Source organism: Branchiostoma lanceolatum, chromosome 17, assembly GCF_035083965.1.
Source record: "Branchiostoma lanceolatum isolate klBraLanc5 chromosome 17, klBraLanc5.hap2, whole genome shotgun sequence".
Lineage (NCBI taxonomy): Eukaryota > Metazoa > Chordata > Leptocardii > Amphioxiformes > Branchiostomatidae > Branchiostoma > Branchiostoma lanceolatum.
In genome coordinates this window covers 19,005,725-19,022,792 of record NC_089738.1, presented here as the reverse complement: position 1 = coordinate 19,022,792, position 17,068 = coordinate 19,005,725, and the positions used below count along the sequence as shown (strand labels likewise).

The 17,068-nt window shown below is 40.5% G+C and overlaps 1 protein-coding gene across 4 annotated transcripts in view; it reads right to left on the bottom strand.

The window, feature by feature from the left end:
- Positions 1–17,068, bottom strand: part of LOC136423062 (lysine-specific demethylase 6A-like) — an 86,559-nt gene that overhangs the window by 18,436 nt on the left and 51,055 nt on the right. For 3 of the 4 annotated variants that reach the window (XM_066411061.1, XM_066411063.1, XM_066411062.1), the window contains 3 exons: positions 4,882–4,936; positions 938–972; positions 320–410 (listed from right to left, as the gene is read on the bottom strand). In XM_066411061.1, the coding sequence (XP_066267158.1) occupies positions 320–410; positions 938–972; positions 4,882–4,936 (181 nt within the window). Of the gene's footprint in view, positions 1–319; positions 411–937; positions 973–4,881; positions 4,937–6,427; positions 6,464–17,068 lie in introns of those variants that run through there. The other variant, XM_066411064.1, reaches the window with a different exon arrangement.

The window sequence follows — 17,068 nt, the reverse complement described above, 5'->3', positions numbered from 1 at the left end:
TTGGCCAGGTGTAGGGGTGGTCACTAGTACAGGTTTGACTGTATTCAGTGTTTTTTCTAGAAAAATTGAATAAGAAGGAGCACACACAAGCAAGGGGGCGAATTCTATGTATTTATGGAAGAATCAATTGCTGAGTGAAGGTTGCATGCTGGATATCAAGCTAAAATCTAAATTCAACAAGGGGGCGTTGGGCTGTAACAAGAGGGTGCAGCGCCCCTTTTTCCTGATTTAGATGAACCCCTGGTATTAACAACACAAAATCAGTGACCTTCGTTAAAAATTTAATATCAAAATTCTCTCCAGACAGAAGCATCCTTACCTAGCTGTCGCAGGGTGTTGGCCTTGACAGAAGCTGACGGGTTTTCCACCAAGATCTGTTCGTACGCTTCCTTGGCCTGCTTCAGCTTATGCTGCAAGGAGCGAAAAGTGAAAGTAAGATAGCTGTATCTTACCTTTAAAAGTGTTAATAAAAAGTAAAAGTAAGGTAAGCATCTTCCCTTTCAAAAAGTGAAAATAAGGTAAGTACGAGGTTCTATAGCTGTATTTTCTCTTGCCAAAATAAGTGAAAGTAAGGTAAGTACAAGCTAAGACAGTCGCATCTTCCCTTTTAAAATAAACTGGAAATACTTTGATACCTTCTCAAATGTGTAACCAGTGAAAACACAAGATACAACAAAAGATACAACTCATCAAGCTATAGCTATAGTTAACCCTACATTAAATTCTGAAATATTCAAGATTGGTAAAACATGAGCTTGTACATTTCTCCTTCTCTTTCTTCAGTTGAACACGAACTGTAACACTTGAGACGGAGCATAATGCTTTTTTGGGAGCTGGTAGCGCTATGCAATTATTGCTATGGCTCGTTTTAATAGCCGCACGTTGTGTATACAATTCAAGAACAACACACGAACAAAAAAACAGGACCTCAACCCACCTGGATCTCAAATAGGTGTGCTATGTGGAAGCGAACTGTGAACAAAAAAACAGAAAGAAGGGTTAATAAAAATATAAGTAATAATCCAATAATCGTCAATAATGCTTCAGGTAATAAACTGTGGTCCTTTCTATCCACAGTCCCAGACAGAATGAACCCGTACACATGTTTTGTGGAAGAGGATATAAAAGAGAATATCAGCATATTTTGTCTAATGATGGCTTATTTTAGAAACAAAGTATTACTCTAAATAAGCACAGCTATTCGTGGTGATTTTAGAAGAGTGAAATGATTAATAAATTGAACTGTTTTGACTGGTGTATTCCAATATTAGAAACAATTAATTGCCCTTAATACGTATCAATGTTTCAAGTGATTTTTCAAGGAAAAAATATATTTAAAAAATTCTATGTTTTGTCTAGCACTTTCCATTTATAGAAACAGGCATTTCTTGATTCATTGCCTAATTAAGTAGCTTCCAGTTCAAGTTCTTGGATTTTTCTAAATCTGACAACCAAGAAACCAAATTGTTGAGGCCCTTTAGGTTTCTTGGTTAAGACTTTTTTTAAAAATTGTAGCAAAAAAAATCATAAAAACTGTTGGCTGGGGTGAAAACTTGCACCTGACCCCTGTTCACTCCCTGAAACTGTGTGCACCAAAGTACAGACTTTCCTCTGAGATTCTGTTTCCATGTTGTTTTTCCATGCTAGCATTTTTTTACCAGGAAAATAAATTGGTGTGGCCATAGAGCAAAGCCCACAGAGAGAGGGTATGCATTGCAGATGAGGACTGAGGCTGGCCTGACCCAAAATGAAATGAGGCATATAATAATGCCAACGTCCCGCCTTCCAATTCATATGCGGAGGTTACCCTGCGGTATTCATCATAACACAACCAGGTTGTGAAATGGTGAAATAAGACTGCAAAAAAAAAACTGTTTTCGTTGAAAAAAGGAAGAAAAACAATTTGGGAAAAACGTAATAATTTGGATGTGTCTCTCTTTTCTAAAGTAATCTCACAGCAGCCAAATAAGACTGCAAAAATTGTATTTGCCAAAAAAAACATTTTAAACCATCTTAGGAAAATCAATTATTCGGGTTTGATATTTTTCTGCACAAAATGCAAGATCCCCCTGAATAAGAAGTGCTCAGTCCCACACATGAATACATAAGGGGAATCTGCCTAGCAAAGCAAGATAAATTGCTTGTTACAATATGCAAACAGTGCACTTATTCAATATTAAACCTGCTATCTTTTTAAATGCTGAAATGCTGTATTTAAAAATCTCTACACAACATTGACTTTTCGACAACAAATTTTTGAGCCGATTCAAAAACCCTTGCACAGATTTTGAGTGGAATTTCCCCCATAACCAAGCAAAAAGAGACCCCATGATAGTTTCTGAACCTCCCCTGACGTCCATTAATACATGCAGAGGGAGCAGGCAGCCTGGAGAGGGGGAAGATAAATTGGCTGTGTGTGCAGAGAGTACAGGAGGGTTGCACGGCTGGCGCTCCACTGCGCAGGTCTGTTTTAGATAGGCAGACAGGAACGGGGTCACCTCGTTCACTGTCCTCCTTTCTGGGTGCACGTCTTAGGAGCACTCTTATAATACAAGAAGGGTGCTGTAAGGTTGTGGGGGAATTTCTTAAAGGAGGAAGACTTTTATGTGACCTTCAGAAAATATTTCCTTACATAATTTTTCAAGCATTTTTCAAGAAGTGCGAGAAATTTCATTTGGAATCTTTAAATCTGAAAAAGATTGTCTGAGCATTCTTATTGTACAAGGAAGGTGCTGTAAGATCGTGAGGGCATTTCTTAAAGGAGGGAGACTCGTATGACCTTCAAAAATATATCAAAAGGGTGATTTCCTTAAGTGGTGCAAGAAATTTTAAGTGGCGTCTTTGAATATGGAAACCACCGTCTTGTGAGTGAGCACTCTTACATAAGGAACAGTTCATATGGAAAGGTTGGGGACATTCTGTCTTCTTTCCTTCGTCTTATACAAGGAAAGGTTGTAACTTGAACGTATCTACCTATCTTGAGTACGAGGAATACCTGGAAATCCTGTAAGGTTTTCAAGACCTTTAGAAGATGTTCGGAGAATTCTTTACATCAGTAAGTGCAGTTAACTCTATGTGGCGTCTTTCAACTGGGGGTCACCGTCCTCTGAACTCTTATCTTAGCACCCTCATGCAAGAAAGTACAGTAAGGTCACGACTGTACAACTTAAGGAGGAGAAATACCTTGAGATTTTGCGAGGTTTTTGAGACCTTTGGAAAATGTTCCAAGAATTCTGTTCTTCACTGAGTGCAATGCATTTTACATCACATCTTTAAACTTGAAGTTACTGTCCCCTAAAACGCTTATCTAAGCACTCTTATATAAGGAAAGGTTCTGAAGGTTGTGAGTGCATGTCTTAAAAAAAGACTTCTTTTAGTGGCAGGAATATTTTCTGACTTCATAAAGGATTTTTTGTGATCTTCAAATTTTTTCTTCAGGATTTACTTTTATCAATGCAATAAATCTTGTATCTGGGAATCACGTTTTGTGAGCTCACTTCTACAAGGTTAAGGTACTGTAGGTCATGATGGGAGTGTATATTTAAGGAGGGGGAAGGCTTTTAAAGGGGCAGGAGAATATGCTTCGATCTGACTTCTTGGTTGATTTATTCAATGCAATAAATATTATGGCCATGTCCTTATATCTGGGTTCACGTTTTGCGAACACACTTGTAAAGGGACAGTCGTGCCTCGAGGGCAACTTAGGATAAGGCTGAGAAATTCTAAGAGGTTTTATAATGACCTTCAAAAGTTTCATGGATTTATTCCTTTTATTGCAGGAATTCTTAAGCTGTCCTATATAGAAGAAAAATGGCATTGAGAGCCTACTTGAAGGAAGAGGGTTTTGGAGGCAGTAACATTTCAGTACATCTGACTTAAAAATGCCTGATGTTTTCAAATTCATTTCGGTGCAATAAACAAAAATGCAGTGTCCTTAAATAATTGTTTCAGTCTTGAAGGCATACCTAAGTATAAGGAAATTGTGTAAGGAGGGTTTCACCAGCTTTTTTGGTTGTTTTTCTTCAATAAATATTCTTTAACACTGTGTGCACATCAAGACCAGGCTTTTGAGTTTGGTGTTTGAATTTATCATTTCGGGAAAAAAGGAATTCAAGGACATCTTTTGAAAAGTTGATATGATTAACCCATGTTCCCCCCTCCCTATTTGCATTATGCTGCCATGAATATTCTGTGAGACTTGCTACAGAGGAGTTGCCTGGGGACAACATAATTCATGGATTGGGGATTCCATAGGTAATGAATCCATACATCTAAATAAGAAAAACAGAATCGGAATTTTGATTTGATTTGTGTGTGTTTGTTTAATTTATTTGCTCTAATTGCATTCTAGTTTCAAGAACATGTATGTTTATTTTGTTATAACTGTATTCAGGGCTCCGTTGAAAATCAGTTCAACATTTAGCACAATGAAGTAGTCGTTGGCTACCAATTTTCTGTTGGTTATAGGGTTAGGCAGCAGGGAGAAGGTTAATAGGACACGTCAGACATAATGAATTTTTTTTCAGTAGTTTTTTTTTTCCTTTCATGCAGGCATAACACTTCCTACATGAGCAGGTAAAGAAACATCTCAAAGCCACAAAAAATCAGTGAATACTAGAGAATTGTGGTATCATCTTCTGGCAAAATGATGTTTTGTCAAACACATAAAAAATTCCATAAATACGTCCTGTAGTGTGTTGTGTAAAGGACAATGGAATCCTGACGTCAGTCGTGCCGGACATGACGTCAGTATAATGTACAATTTCCAGGACCACGTAATGTTATCGACCAATCTAGGTTAATGCATGTGTGTCATACAACTAACCAACAAATAAATACTAGTATGTTAATCAGTATGAAACATTGAAAATTCCAACTAACCTTCGAGCTTGGAGAGGGTGCAGGGGTTACTGTCAATCAGTGCAAGTTGGAAATGCTGCAGGGAAGAAAAGGAAACAACATCAATATGTGAAACACATGTACAAAGTAACATATAAAACACATGTAGTTACATATAAAACACATGTACAAAGTCTATGTAAAACACATGTAAGTAAAACAGATGCATAGTCTGTAAGCATAGACAGAACGCAGATGGTATATTTCTAGCATTGTGTATCCTTCAAGAGATGTTGAATACTTTTAAAATCTAATTGAACATATCAGGTTTGTACATGATATCATTGTAGTTTTCTTATGCACAGCCACTATTTCTTACCATGAAGTTTTAGAGTGGTTTGTTATGTCATTTGGTGTTTTATCTGTTATGCAATTGAAGATCAAATCTTCAGATTACCTTCCAAGAATACCTTCCAAGAAAATTCAATATGTTGCTGACCTTATAATGAACACAGGGAAAGCAAAGAAGGCAGAAACGAGAACTTCACTATCAGACGAAGAAATGTGACAGAATTTCTAATTCTAAGAAAGCAGACTTCAAAAAGAAATACAAGCTGTTGCACTTCTTAAAGAAGTTCTTTGTACCCAAATCTTGCGAACGCTGCTTCTTTCGAAACTGAGAGCAAAATCCCCCCTCTTCCAACCTCCTAATGGGCTAATCCTTAAATTATATCCCAGCCTGCACCTGGACCCTGACCTACGACCTGACCTTGACATTAGCAGTATTAGCTCCCAGCTTGTCTCCATACTTTCACTCTTGTCACAGGACTTTCCCTTTCTGGGCTGTCTGCCCCCATGTCATTAGTCAAGGCCTGACAAGAGGGGTGCAGTATAATTTGTTTCTGTCAGGGGAGAAGCCACTAATGATGACAACTGGGGGATGTAAGGGGACAGTCCATCAATGATGAGGTCAGGGTGTCTCACAGGAAAAACCAATTATGGTTAAATGAAGATGAATGACCAGTTTTAAAATCACATTCACAATTCCAGCGAGGGAGTATCAAATGTTACGCTAGCAAAGATATAACAGTGAACGGCAACAAGTTTCCGTGATATTGACAGAGACTGTGGGTTTCATAACATAGAATCACTACATAGTAGACCTTGCTGGTACCAAAATACTGGACAGACCTATGCTAAGATGGCTTGAAACATTTAGCTTTGAGTTCAGTGACATAGTCAAAACAAAGCTCCAGTATCATGAACAACTAGTGCCACAGCAACCTTTAGTACAGTGAACTATTCCACAATTACAACCACAACACGCTTATACAACACATCATAAACCTCTGGTTCAGTGTTGCCCATCTTAGTATCACATTAGTTCTGTTGATTCTACGAGAAGATTCTGACTTAAAAAGCTATGCCAAGCGCTTTCAAACCAAGCCTTTGCTGAAAACGTAGGGTCCTGGTTGTGAGCACACTAGACAATCCATAGAAAACTCCACTATCGACTAGTCCCACAGTAGTGTCTTCATGAACAGCTATGAAATCCACAACCACAACCACAACACTACACATCATATACCTCTGGTTCAGTGTTGCCCATCTTAATACTAGCGTAGACGATTCTCAGAGATGATTCTGACTTAAAATTGGCACCGAGCACTTTCAAACCAAGCCTTTGCTGAAAAGATAAGTCTTCCTATTTCTCCCTGGAGTCTGGACTATCGCTGCACCACAGCCTTCTGACACACACAGAACTGAACCCAAGAACTGAGTCCTGGATCTGAGCGCACTACGAGCATATATACTGCTTGCTAAGACCGTCTCCCTGCCTTATAAGGCTCGTGCGCATGTTTAGGAGCTGTCTGGTGTGTGTGTTGATGAATATGCGCAACAGGCTGACGTCACATCCTCCGTCTACCCACCAACTCTTGGCGGCCTTCCCAGAGAGAAAACCTGTGTCTATTAATACTCCCCACTTCAAACTATTACAGGATTTGGCAACAGGTGCTCTAGGCGACAAGGAGGGAAGGCCGTGATTGGCCGAGGCGTCTGTGACACACGGTAACCGTAGCGACCACCAGGAGTGCTTATATAAGCCTTCGACTGTTTCACTTAACCGGGTTCAACTTGTGGTTTTGAAACTCAAGCGGATTGCCTTAAATGGATCTTCAACGTGCACGTGTGAGGGGCTTTGAAGGCTCGAGCCAGGCTTGCAAAAGTGGTCTGCTAGATGCAAGCGTAATGTGCAAACTCTTTTGCGCTTGGATGTGGCGGATGAAGAGAGCTATCTAGAGCCGAGTGAGCTCGGTTGAGAGTGTGTGAAAAAGTCCTAGAGAGTGGAGAAAGCTTCCTGACGCATGTGTACGAGTGCAAGTGCTGAAACCGTGATGCAAATACGATCACTCGTAGGCTTTTAAAAATGACTAGTTCGTCAGGGCTCCTTTGAGATGAAGTGTACCGAGGGCAAGTGCTGTAACCGTGATCAAATGAAAGCTGTCAAAGCCGGGGCAGTTCGTCAGTGATCTTTGCTAACATTACGCACATCATAAACGCCTTAGATTTCAAACGCAACGTATTGAGGGCAAGTGCTGTAGCTATGATGTAAGTGTGATCAAATGTAGGCCGTCAAAGAGCACAATAGTTCATCAGCGTTGTTTGAAAACGTTCACCCAGTGTAACCACCTCGATTCATGACACAAATGCTGCGAAAGTTGTGTAAGGGACGGTGGAGTCTTTACGTCAGCGGGGCCGGATGTGACGACAGTGTAACGTAAAATTTTCATGACCGCGTAATGTTGACGACCAATTGAGGTCAATGCATGTGTGTTATACAACTAACGCAGATTCTAATAACTGAATTTATGACGCATTTGTGGCTTGTGTGATGGCTAAAATTATCACTGGTTTACTCCATTCACAATAATTCAGGACAGGAAATAACCAACTACGAACTACATGTGTATACACGACTATATTCATACCATTTTGCACCATTTACCCATGGCTGTCTCTGGCTTTAATTTCTTTTGTTCTGTCCAACTCGTTGTTTGGGAAGACCAAACATGCTTTGTTAAATCTGTCATTTTAAGCTTCCAAAAATACCTTTTCATAAATTTCATGTCTTGAAGTTCAGATATTTAGGACGGAGGGGATGAAATTTTGGTCTGTCCCATCTACCAAATATTTGTCCCAGGACGGAGGAACGGGTCCTAGGAACAACCCTGGTTTCACTTAATGATAAAGAATTTTCATGGGGACATAGCAATATTCAATGACTCTGAAGAAGACTGATGGATGTCACTAGAAACATCCGGAAGTAAATCTCCAAATTTTGTCCAGTTGTAGAGTATCAATTGTCCTTATATGTAGTAATATTGTAGCTTTATCATTGGATAAACCACAACATGGGACCCACATGGGTGATCCAGGTTCAAGGTCCGACCTTTGCCCTCACACAACCCATAATATCCTGGCTCCTGAGTTCTTGGAATGGCGCCATGTTTGTTCTATTCTGAAGGTCGCGGGTTGCTTGTTTTTAAGGCATCATTATCCGCTGATAGGTCACAAGTGGGGACGACTTTATCTTTGGTTACTTTGGCTGGGATAGATCAAACACTTGTTCATGCCCTTTTCTGAACGAATTATGTACCGATTTTTAAATTTTTTCCTGACCTTCTTTGGGCCCCTTGGAAATCAACAAAGTCCATTGTTGATGGGGTTAACTAGATGTTTTGAAGATCAAATAAATAAATAAACAAACCAAAGGAAGAGAGAACTATAGAATGATTTGCACTTGCATGCTTTTGATCTCTTCTAAATTTTTGGGCTACCCGGCTACTTACTTGCTTCTTACATCCAAACATTTTATGGAAAAATCAACTTGTTTTTCAACACAAAGACTGAACTTGCAAAATGTTTGCACTGAAAAAGTTAGATTTCTGAAAAATATTCATACCAAAACAGGTGCATTTTCAAGCTTATTCTATGTATAGCCAATAGGAACACAGTACTTTTCTTTCTGCATTTTGTTTAAAAAGATATGGACAATCAAAACCAGTACACAAGTTACTGCATTAAAAAGGCCTAATTGATCAAAGCAAATGAGCTCAGGCAAAAATCAACACGAATTGCAAATAGCCCCAAATGACCTTTGAACCATCATTGTCGTCTCCACACACAAGCTCTAATTATATGCAAATGAGCTCATTAGTAAGAATGGATTAAGCTAGTCCCTGTGGGTTGATTCATTAGCACGTAAATAAAACAAAGGAACGACAAGAAAGATCCGTTGATGTTCTGTCTACCTTGCGGAAAGAATACAGGGAACAGGTTGGAATGAATACACATCCAATTCTCAAGCCTGTACAGAGAAAAATATAACATAGTCAGGCCACACAAACTAGAGAAAATATCATATCGTAAAGGCACCCAAATTTATATCCTTGATTTTGGGACCTTATGGTAAAAAATCAGCAATAGTTTTAGATGAAAACAAAGGGCTGGGAAGAAAAAACTAGAATCTGTTCATATTCGTTTCTGGAAATCGTGTGAACCAAGGGGCAGACCCCATAAGATACTGTTTTCGTGTTGATCTTCCAAATCCGAGTAGGACGGAATCAAATTATTAGTGTTGCCTATCGGATGGCCAGATTTCACCAGACAGACAAACAATGTTTTGACAGTCTGGGATTTATGTCCAAAATATGACATCCGTGTCTGAAATCCCACCACATGAGTGTAATATTAAACATCATCTTTTAGATTCCAAAAGCACGATATTTGAATCCCTTGATCTAAACAAGTTATGGCATGTACCATCAAATTCAATCTCTCATTTTGAGACATCGTGATTTTCTATCAAGTACAGATATAAGAACAGATTGAAATATTGAGAGAGAACGTTTGATATTAATTCATTTCTGTAATATCACTAAATGGGCCATCTTTTTCATAACATATGAAATTTCATCAACAACAAAAAAACAAGCATGTTCCACTGTTTTCAGTTGCAGAATATAATGCAACCAGTTACCGCAGAGTATCAGACAGCAAATGTCTGACCCAAATGTGGCTTATTGATCCTGAAACTAATCACCATTCAAAAGCTAACCCAGAAAATGACTAGAACTGGAACACAGTGCGGCCATGTCTGCCTCACTTACAACATCAGACACACATCCAGAAACATTTGCTGGAAACGTTTCAAGCATTTCATTCTTTACATCTCTTTTCCCCCCGCAATCTTACGTCCGTAAGAAAAGGAACCTTGGCAGTTACATAATCAACACATCGTGGCTCTAGTCTTGGCATCACGTCTGTGGTTTGGCACGTTATCGCTACGCGGAGTCCCTTCAGCTCACGTTAAAACTTCACAACCTGTGGATTTGTATGTCGATCAAGGTTCAAGACGGACATCGAGGTAGAACGTTGTGTATTACAAAACCAATCAAGCTTACTGCATAAATTCTCATTCACCGATGAAAGATAGCGGATACTATCTGAAACGCCTGAATCTTCAAAGAATCTGTTCAACTATCTTGCTCAGAGTCACTGACGAAAAGTAGTGGACCTACTTGAAACGTCTGAATGTTTCCAAAATCATACCCAGTTGCTTGAGTGACTGCTATTTGGTGTATCTTATTACCTGGATGTCTAACCTTCATCAACGCTTCAGGGAATCTATCCAGTTGCTTGATTCATCTTCTATTATGATGTACTGTGGATTTAAGTTTCATGATACGACAACAACCAAATCTACACTAAAAACGAAGCTAATGACTTCCTGCTTTAGATGTGGTAAGACAAGTCCTAATCAAAGTGTCTGACTCTTCATAGAATTCATCCTATCTCTTGATGTATCTTCTATAATGATCTACTGTGAATTTGAGTTTCATGATACGACAACAACCAAATCTACACTAAAAACAACCAAATCTACACTAAAAACAAAGCAAATGACTTCCTGCTCTAGCTGTGGTAAGACAAGTCCTAATCAAAACCACATCCCTGATTGCCCAAGACGACATCTGTGGCAAGGTGTGAAAACTGGCACCTCTATTAGACGCATTTTGTGTTATGCAAAAGCAGTCCAGCCACACAGAATGCTCAGACAACTACAAAATGCACAAGCCAGGTTTCTTCACAACTCACGTTCAACACAACCTACAACATCGTACAGTAAAAGCAAGGATAGTATACAGGGATCATTGGTAAAAGCAAGCAAAAAAAAGCAAGAATTCAGTTCCAAAGACTATGAATTTAGGATGATTAAGTTAACCCAAATCAAGCTGTTGGACTTGCAAAGCGTATCAAAACGCTCCAGTATCAATAAATACAGTTTTGCTGCTGTACCTCACACACACCAACACACGTAAAGAAAACAAGCCTATATACCCAACAAATATCACAAGCAAGAGAGCATACAGTACACACAATCCTATTGAAAGAGGAGCAACACAAAGAGCTGCATAATTTTCCCCTGCAGCATTTTGCCTGGTGAAGAGGAGCGGATGAATATGAGCCTTGTGTCCGCTCCGTTTTACAACACCCCCCGACCTAATTACATGCAATTGCTGCCGGCATCGCACAGACATGTCTCCCTTTGTGATGCTCCGAAAACCGACCCGCACTAGATCCGATTCCTTCCGCAAACACCCATACATGCAGGTTAAAAGACTTGCATAACCCCGGCTTTTTCCTCTCAGCATTGCGCTTTTAAATATCTAGGGCAGGAGAGAACCACAGCTAGCTGCAGGCTTGTGGCACGAAACAAAGAGGCGTTGTAAAAAAAGGGAAGACACCCTCCCTCCCCTTGTACAACGTCCTGAATACATACATACCTCTAGCAGTGTGCCAACAGCTGCACAGCACACACACCACCAGCCTCCTGGACTCCACCAGCACAAAAGGCAAGCTAGCACTGCCCTCCGCTAAATAAATTCCCGATGAGGTAGCTGAGGTTTTTGCACACTGTGTTGGGATGGATAGCACCAAGGGTTGAGGGCTCGAAGCCCGTACGAATCCACTGCCTAGCGGTGGCTCATTCGAGCGGGTTGCGAGCCCAGCAAAATGGCTGGAAGAGCCCTGATTCTCAGCTGGGCTGCCCTGAGTTAGATTTATTTGGGTGGATATCCCAGGGGACACCGCTAGCACTACTGTATGTGTGGAAAAGGGCCGGGAGAGTCCATTCTATAATTTATGCGGGGGAGGCAGGGTGGGGCCTGAGGGGAAGCCAAGGTAGTCTCCTCTAATGAGCTGAAAAATGATTTTTTTATTTGGTGAATTGCAGTTTCGTTGTGTCCAACATCTTTAAGCAAAGCACACTGGGTCACCCCTTCTCTTACTGATGGAAGTATTGGGTACGTTAATGAAGGTATTGGGTGCGTTTATGACGGTTAGACATCGTAACAATATTCATTTCTAGATAAATCGATCTCTACAACTAGGTAAGATACGGACATTTTGAGTGGCATCCATCGCTCTTCTAGTAATGTCTGTCTGAAGATAAAGAAAGTAGCAGGTCTTTTTTTAAAAAGCTTAGCAGAGGTTAAATGCACATACTGAACTGACGGCTGGCTCTGATTTAATATTCCTGGTGAAGGTGCACCGTCCCGATACAAATTGCTGGGGATGTCGGAACATACCAATTGCTCAGGACTGGGGTGCGCTTTTGCTTCTATGTAAATGGGCCGCCGCAACCTTCTAAATCGAAAGCGTAGTAAACGTACTGGGCTATAGGTAACACGTGCAAAAGGATGCGTGAGCGAGGGAGTATACCTTATAAATTTACCGATCTACCTTCCTTCCTATACACGGTTATTTTTTCTTCAGAACCATTCATTGAAAGAGAAAGTTGCTAGAGTTATGGGTGTGCCCTCTTAAACTGATGTAGATAAGCATCTAGAATGTAGGTATGAAATATATAAAGCTTGTTTGAGAACAATTACACATGGGCTGGTAAAGGAACACACCAGAACACCTGTACAGCTCTTATTTCATGTGTGAATATGCAGGTGATATATCCAGCCGAGGTATCAAAAGGTTATAATTTTTTAAACCCCTACCTAAAGGTATAGAAAGGTACGATCCCCGCAAAACCTGTCGACATTCCTTTAGACTGGGGCTAGCCATCTGTTCCGCACAAGTGTGACCTTGTGATACTACAGAGGTCATTCCTCTATTTACTCACAAGTCAAGACACCACCCGACCTCTGACCCCTCCTGTCAGATCCCATAATGCACCTAACAACCCAGCCACAAGTTGTCACAGTTTGTTTTTTCAAACGGAAAACGATTTCATTTTTGTCGCGGAGATAGTGATGGTACTTGTAGGATAATTTTTTAACCATTTGGCCAGGCAAATTTATTTGACTATATTCCCTCCTTGAAACTGTGTGTACCAAGGTACAGACTGCCCCTCAGACTGTTATTTTTCTAGTCAAGCATTTATTCTTTTAAATTTGAGAAATGACAGATAAAACCTTATTTTGATGTCCCTGTACATAGCTCAACTAAGCTCCTGGTTCCGATTAGTTGGTATCTAGGAGACCTGGTTCTAATCCTGGGAATGACATCTTGGTTGGGGCTGCATTTTTTTTTTGAAGGGACATAAAATGGGGATCCCATGTTCGAGGAGGTGCCTTGAGCATGTTAACGGGGAAGGGCTAGCAACCCCTTGCTGTAAAAATATTCCCTGCTACTGAAACTTGCAGCTATATGTGCCACTAGACTCTATAAGATGAACAACAACAATCCTCTTTTCGAGCACTTCTTCTTCTCCTGCTAAGGATTGTGGGCAGGAGGTTTACCCATCAGCCCCCATCAAGGTCAAAAGGTCAGCAGGTTAAATATTTAGACTGGCCGAAGTAGGTCAGCCATTATGGCATGACCTTTGGGCGACATCAAGTTATTTTCTTGTTTCTGGGACATTTCAAATCAGCGATCCAGCAAGATGGCAAGATGTGTGTTTGAGGGGAGCCGAACTTCAAGCACGTAAAAGAGGCCGGCGCACTTATTGAGAAGAGTAGGGGTCCATCCCTGTGTGAGCGGATCAAATAAATCTGTCTGGATATGCAGCTTGTACTGTTCAGTGCAAACCTGCCATGAAGTGATTTACTTGGTATGAAATACAAACAAACGAACAAACAAGATGGAAACTTTCCACTTTCTGAGACTAGCTGTATCAAGTCATTGACTTCCCCCTCAACACTAGGGGCTACTTCTACCCTTCTTACACTGAAGAGAGTCCTTGGGAAAGACTTTGATACAAAGTGGTTCACAGGCTAGAAGTATAGAAGTGTACAGGACCAATTTAGATCATGAATTAACTCATTGGTTTCAAGTCGAATGTCCTTGGGATTGAAGCATGACTTTGAATCAAAGTGGCTCCGAAGTGTGAAAACCCCATACTGTACAGGGCCTACAACTTCTGATAGAGGGGGCACTAAGCTCTGACCTCTATACTGATTGAACTCGGTGGTTCTAGTATCCTTGTAGCCAGTGTTTTCAGTTTATCTACTGTGCGCTTGGGGCTGTAGAAAGAGTTTCAATCCAAGTTCTTCATGTTCTATAGGGAGGGGGTACCTAAGCTGGGACCTCTATGTGAACTGTAGTTGAGTCCTTGGAGTTAGAGAGAGTTTTCTCAACAATATGTTAGACCTAATTCTGATGGGGGAGGGGGGGAATCTAGCTAAACTGTGACCTTTGCCTGAACTCCAGTTGAACCCCTGGTTCCAGTTTAACCCAGTGTGCTGTGCCTGATGGGGAGTACTTTCATCTCCTAATCCCACCATCCATCACTGCTACACACTCTTTCTCTGCACCCTTCCATGGGTAAATATGGCAGGAATAAACTAATAATGTGGTTTGGGACAAAGGTCACTTGTGATCCTAAAAGTAAACTTTAGAAGACTCGTAATCTTGCTGTTCAAAACTGGTTCTTGGACCCAAATGTTCAGCTGGAATGACACTTGCAGCTATGGCCTTCATATCATAGGTCAATTCTAACCATGGTCCTGGTTATCATATCTGCCAAAGATGATGACACATATATGATATATTCAGGTCATGGCTTACAACTTCTAGTCAGTTGCACACAGCCAAAATTCCAACCATATTTCAGTGAAACCTTCAGTTTGAGTGTTTGGATGGTTCTTGGCATCTATGATATAAAAGAAACAATAGACTAACTTGTTCTAGCCCCTCTTTACATCATCAGATGGTCAGTCTCTCTCTGTATTCTAACGAAAATTCAGTGAAACTATCTCCATTTTGAGCATTTAGATGTATTTTGCTATCTACAAACTTAGAAATAAAATGCTGAATTGTTCTAGCCTGTCTACACATGATCCGACAATCAGTCTCTCTCTGAATTTAAACCGAATTTCAGTGCAACTATGTCTAGTTTGAGCATTGAGATGTTTTGTGCAACCTACGAACAGGTAGAAACAAAATATAGAATTGTTGGAGCCCCTCTATCCATAATGAGATGACCAGCATCCCCCTGTATTGGTAAGTCTTCCATCTCCCCCCCTGTCACATCTCTGATTGTTCTGACCACTCTAATAACATGGACACACACCCCAACTCAGGCCAGCTGGACACTGGCCTTTCAGACCAACCATCGCATGACCGTACGGCCATATGCTGGGTGCTTTGGCAACACTTTTACCTTGATACCTTGATACTGTGTCCAGGAAAGTAGGCTCCGCCTGTTATGTCCTGATCTTGACTTCGCTCTCATGTGACATACTTTTGGCAATCCCAGTGTTTGTCAAGTCTGGATTTAAACTGGTTTACACTATCCGCTGAAACCACTGACTCGGGTAGGGCGTTCCAGCTCGACACTTTTGAAACGGAAACTTTAATCTACATGGAAGTGGACAGCTTAGAGTTCAGTTCAATTTACCCGATTCATGATGGAAGGCAAACCAATTGTAAGAACCAAAAAGAACACTTCCAATAATGAAGTTCCCTTTTTCCCCCTATAACTTGTTGTATTTCTATTCCGGTCATAACATACAATAAATTAGTCAGAGCTTGAAAAACCTGCATGCAATTTGCTAAAAAAATTTGGTGGGTTGAAAGAATACAAGCTAAATAAAATTTAATAAAATGAGCTTGAATCACATATTGAAGAAAACAGAAATAAAGTATTTTCAGCCTTGACAGATATTAACGTATATTACTAAAAGAATTTGTATTAAGAAATTATTTGAAGGGACCAGTGCATCTAGCATCAATCCATATAAAGGATGCCAATAATCTACCTGCACAGTTTGAGTGATGGGTTAATCCATGTCATCCCTCAGCTACCTGTTGATTGGTGCTCGTCAATCTTGTCAGGTTGCCACGGCAATTTGATTTGATTTTCCAGCTGACTCCAGCCCTGGGGTCAGTCTGGGGTCGTGACCTTTTGGCTTGGTGCCAGGTGGCCAGTCTGACGACCTCTGACCTCTACACAAACTTCACATACAAACATGGACTTTGCTCAATCTTATTTAGGCTTTCATAAAGATACTCTTCCACTTGTCTGAACAAGAAAGACAGGCAAATGTGCAGCATTTTTAGGTATGTCGTGCAAAGGAAATTCTGTATTTGTATCTCTATTACAGAGCTGTCTACTTTGTCCTGGGATGGAAATTTGCTTCCAGGGATATGAAATTCACCCGCCATAAAACCTGAACGCTATGTCATACATTTGATGAAAATGTATTTTCTTACCCTTGTATTTGAACTTGTAATGGCAGATTTGACAAATATTAACAATATAGACTCCCAAACAATGAGATGGACAAAAAAATAAAGGCGGGGGCTAGCCTTACTATACAGCTTGAAACACCCCTTAATTTGAGTGGTTTGTTCCCTGTATTCAGGAGGCCCTCCTGATGTTAGTGGTTAGTCCCCTGAATTAAGGCGACCCTCCTGATGTTAGTGGTTAGTTCCCTGAATTAAGGCGACCCTCCAGATGTTAGTGGTTGGTCCCCTGAATCAAGGCGACCCTCCAGTCTACACAGCATCCTAAAAAGATGAACGAACCCTCGCTGAAGAGATGAGGTTACTTAGTATTCTGCTGAAGCTGTACGTCTGGGCACACAATATCCACCTGCCGTGTGCAATTTGCAGTAAAAAAACTACAAAACTGAAAATTGTGGTTGAAAGATTGTGCAAAGAATAAAAAATTCTATACTAGCTTAACATTTTAATCCAGATTTCGTTAAAT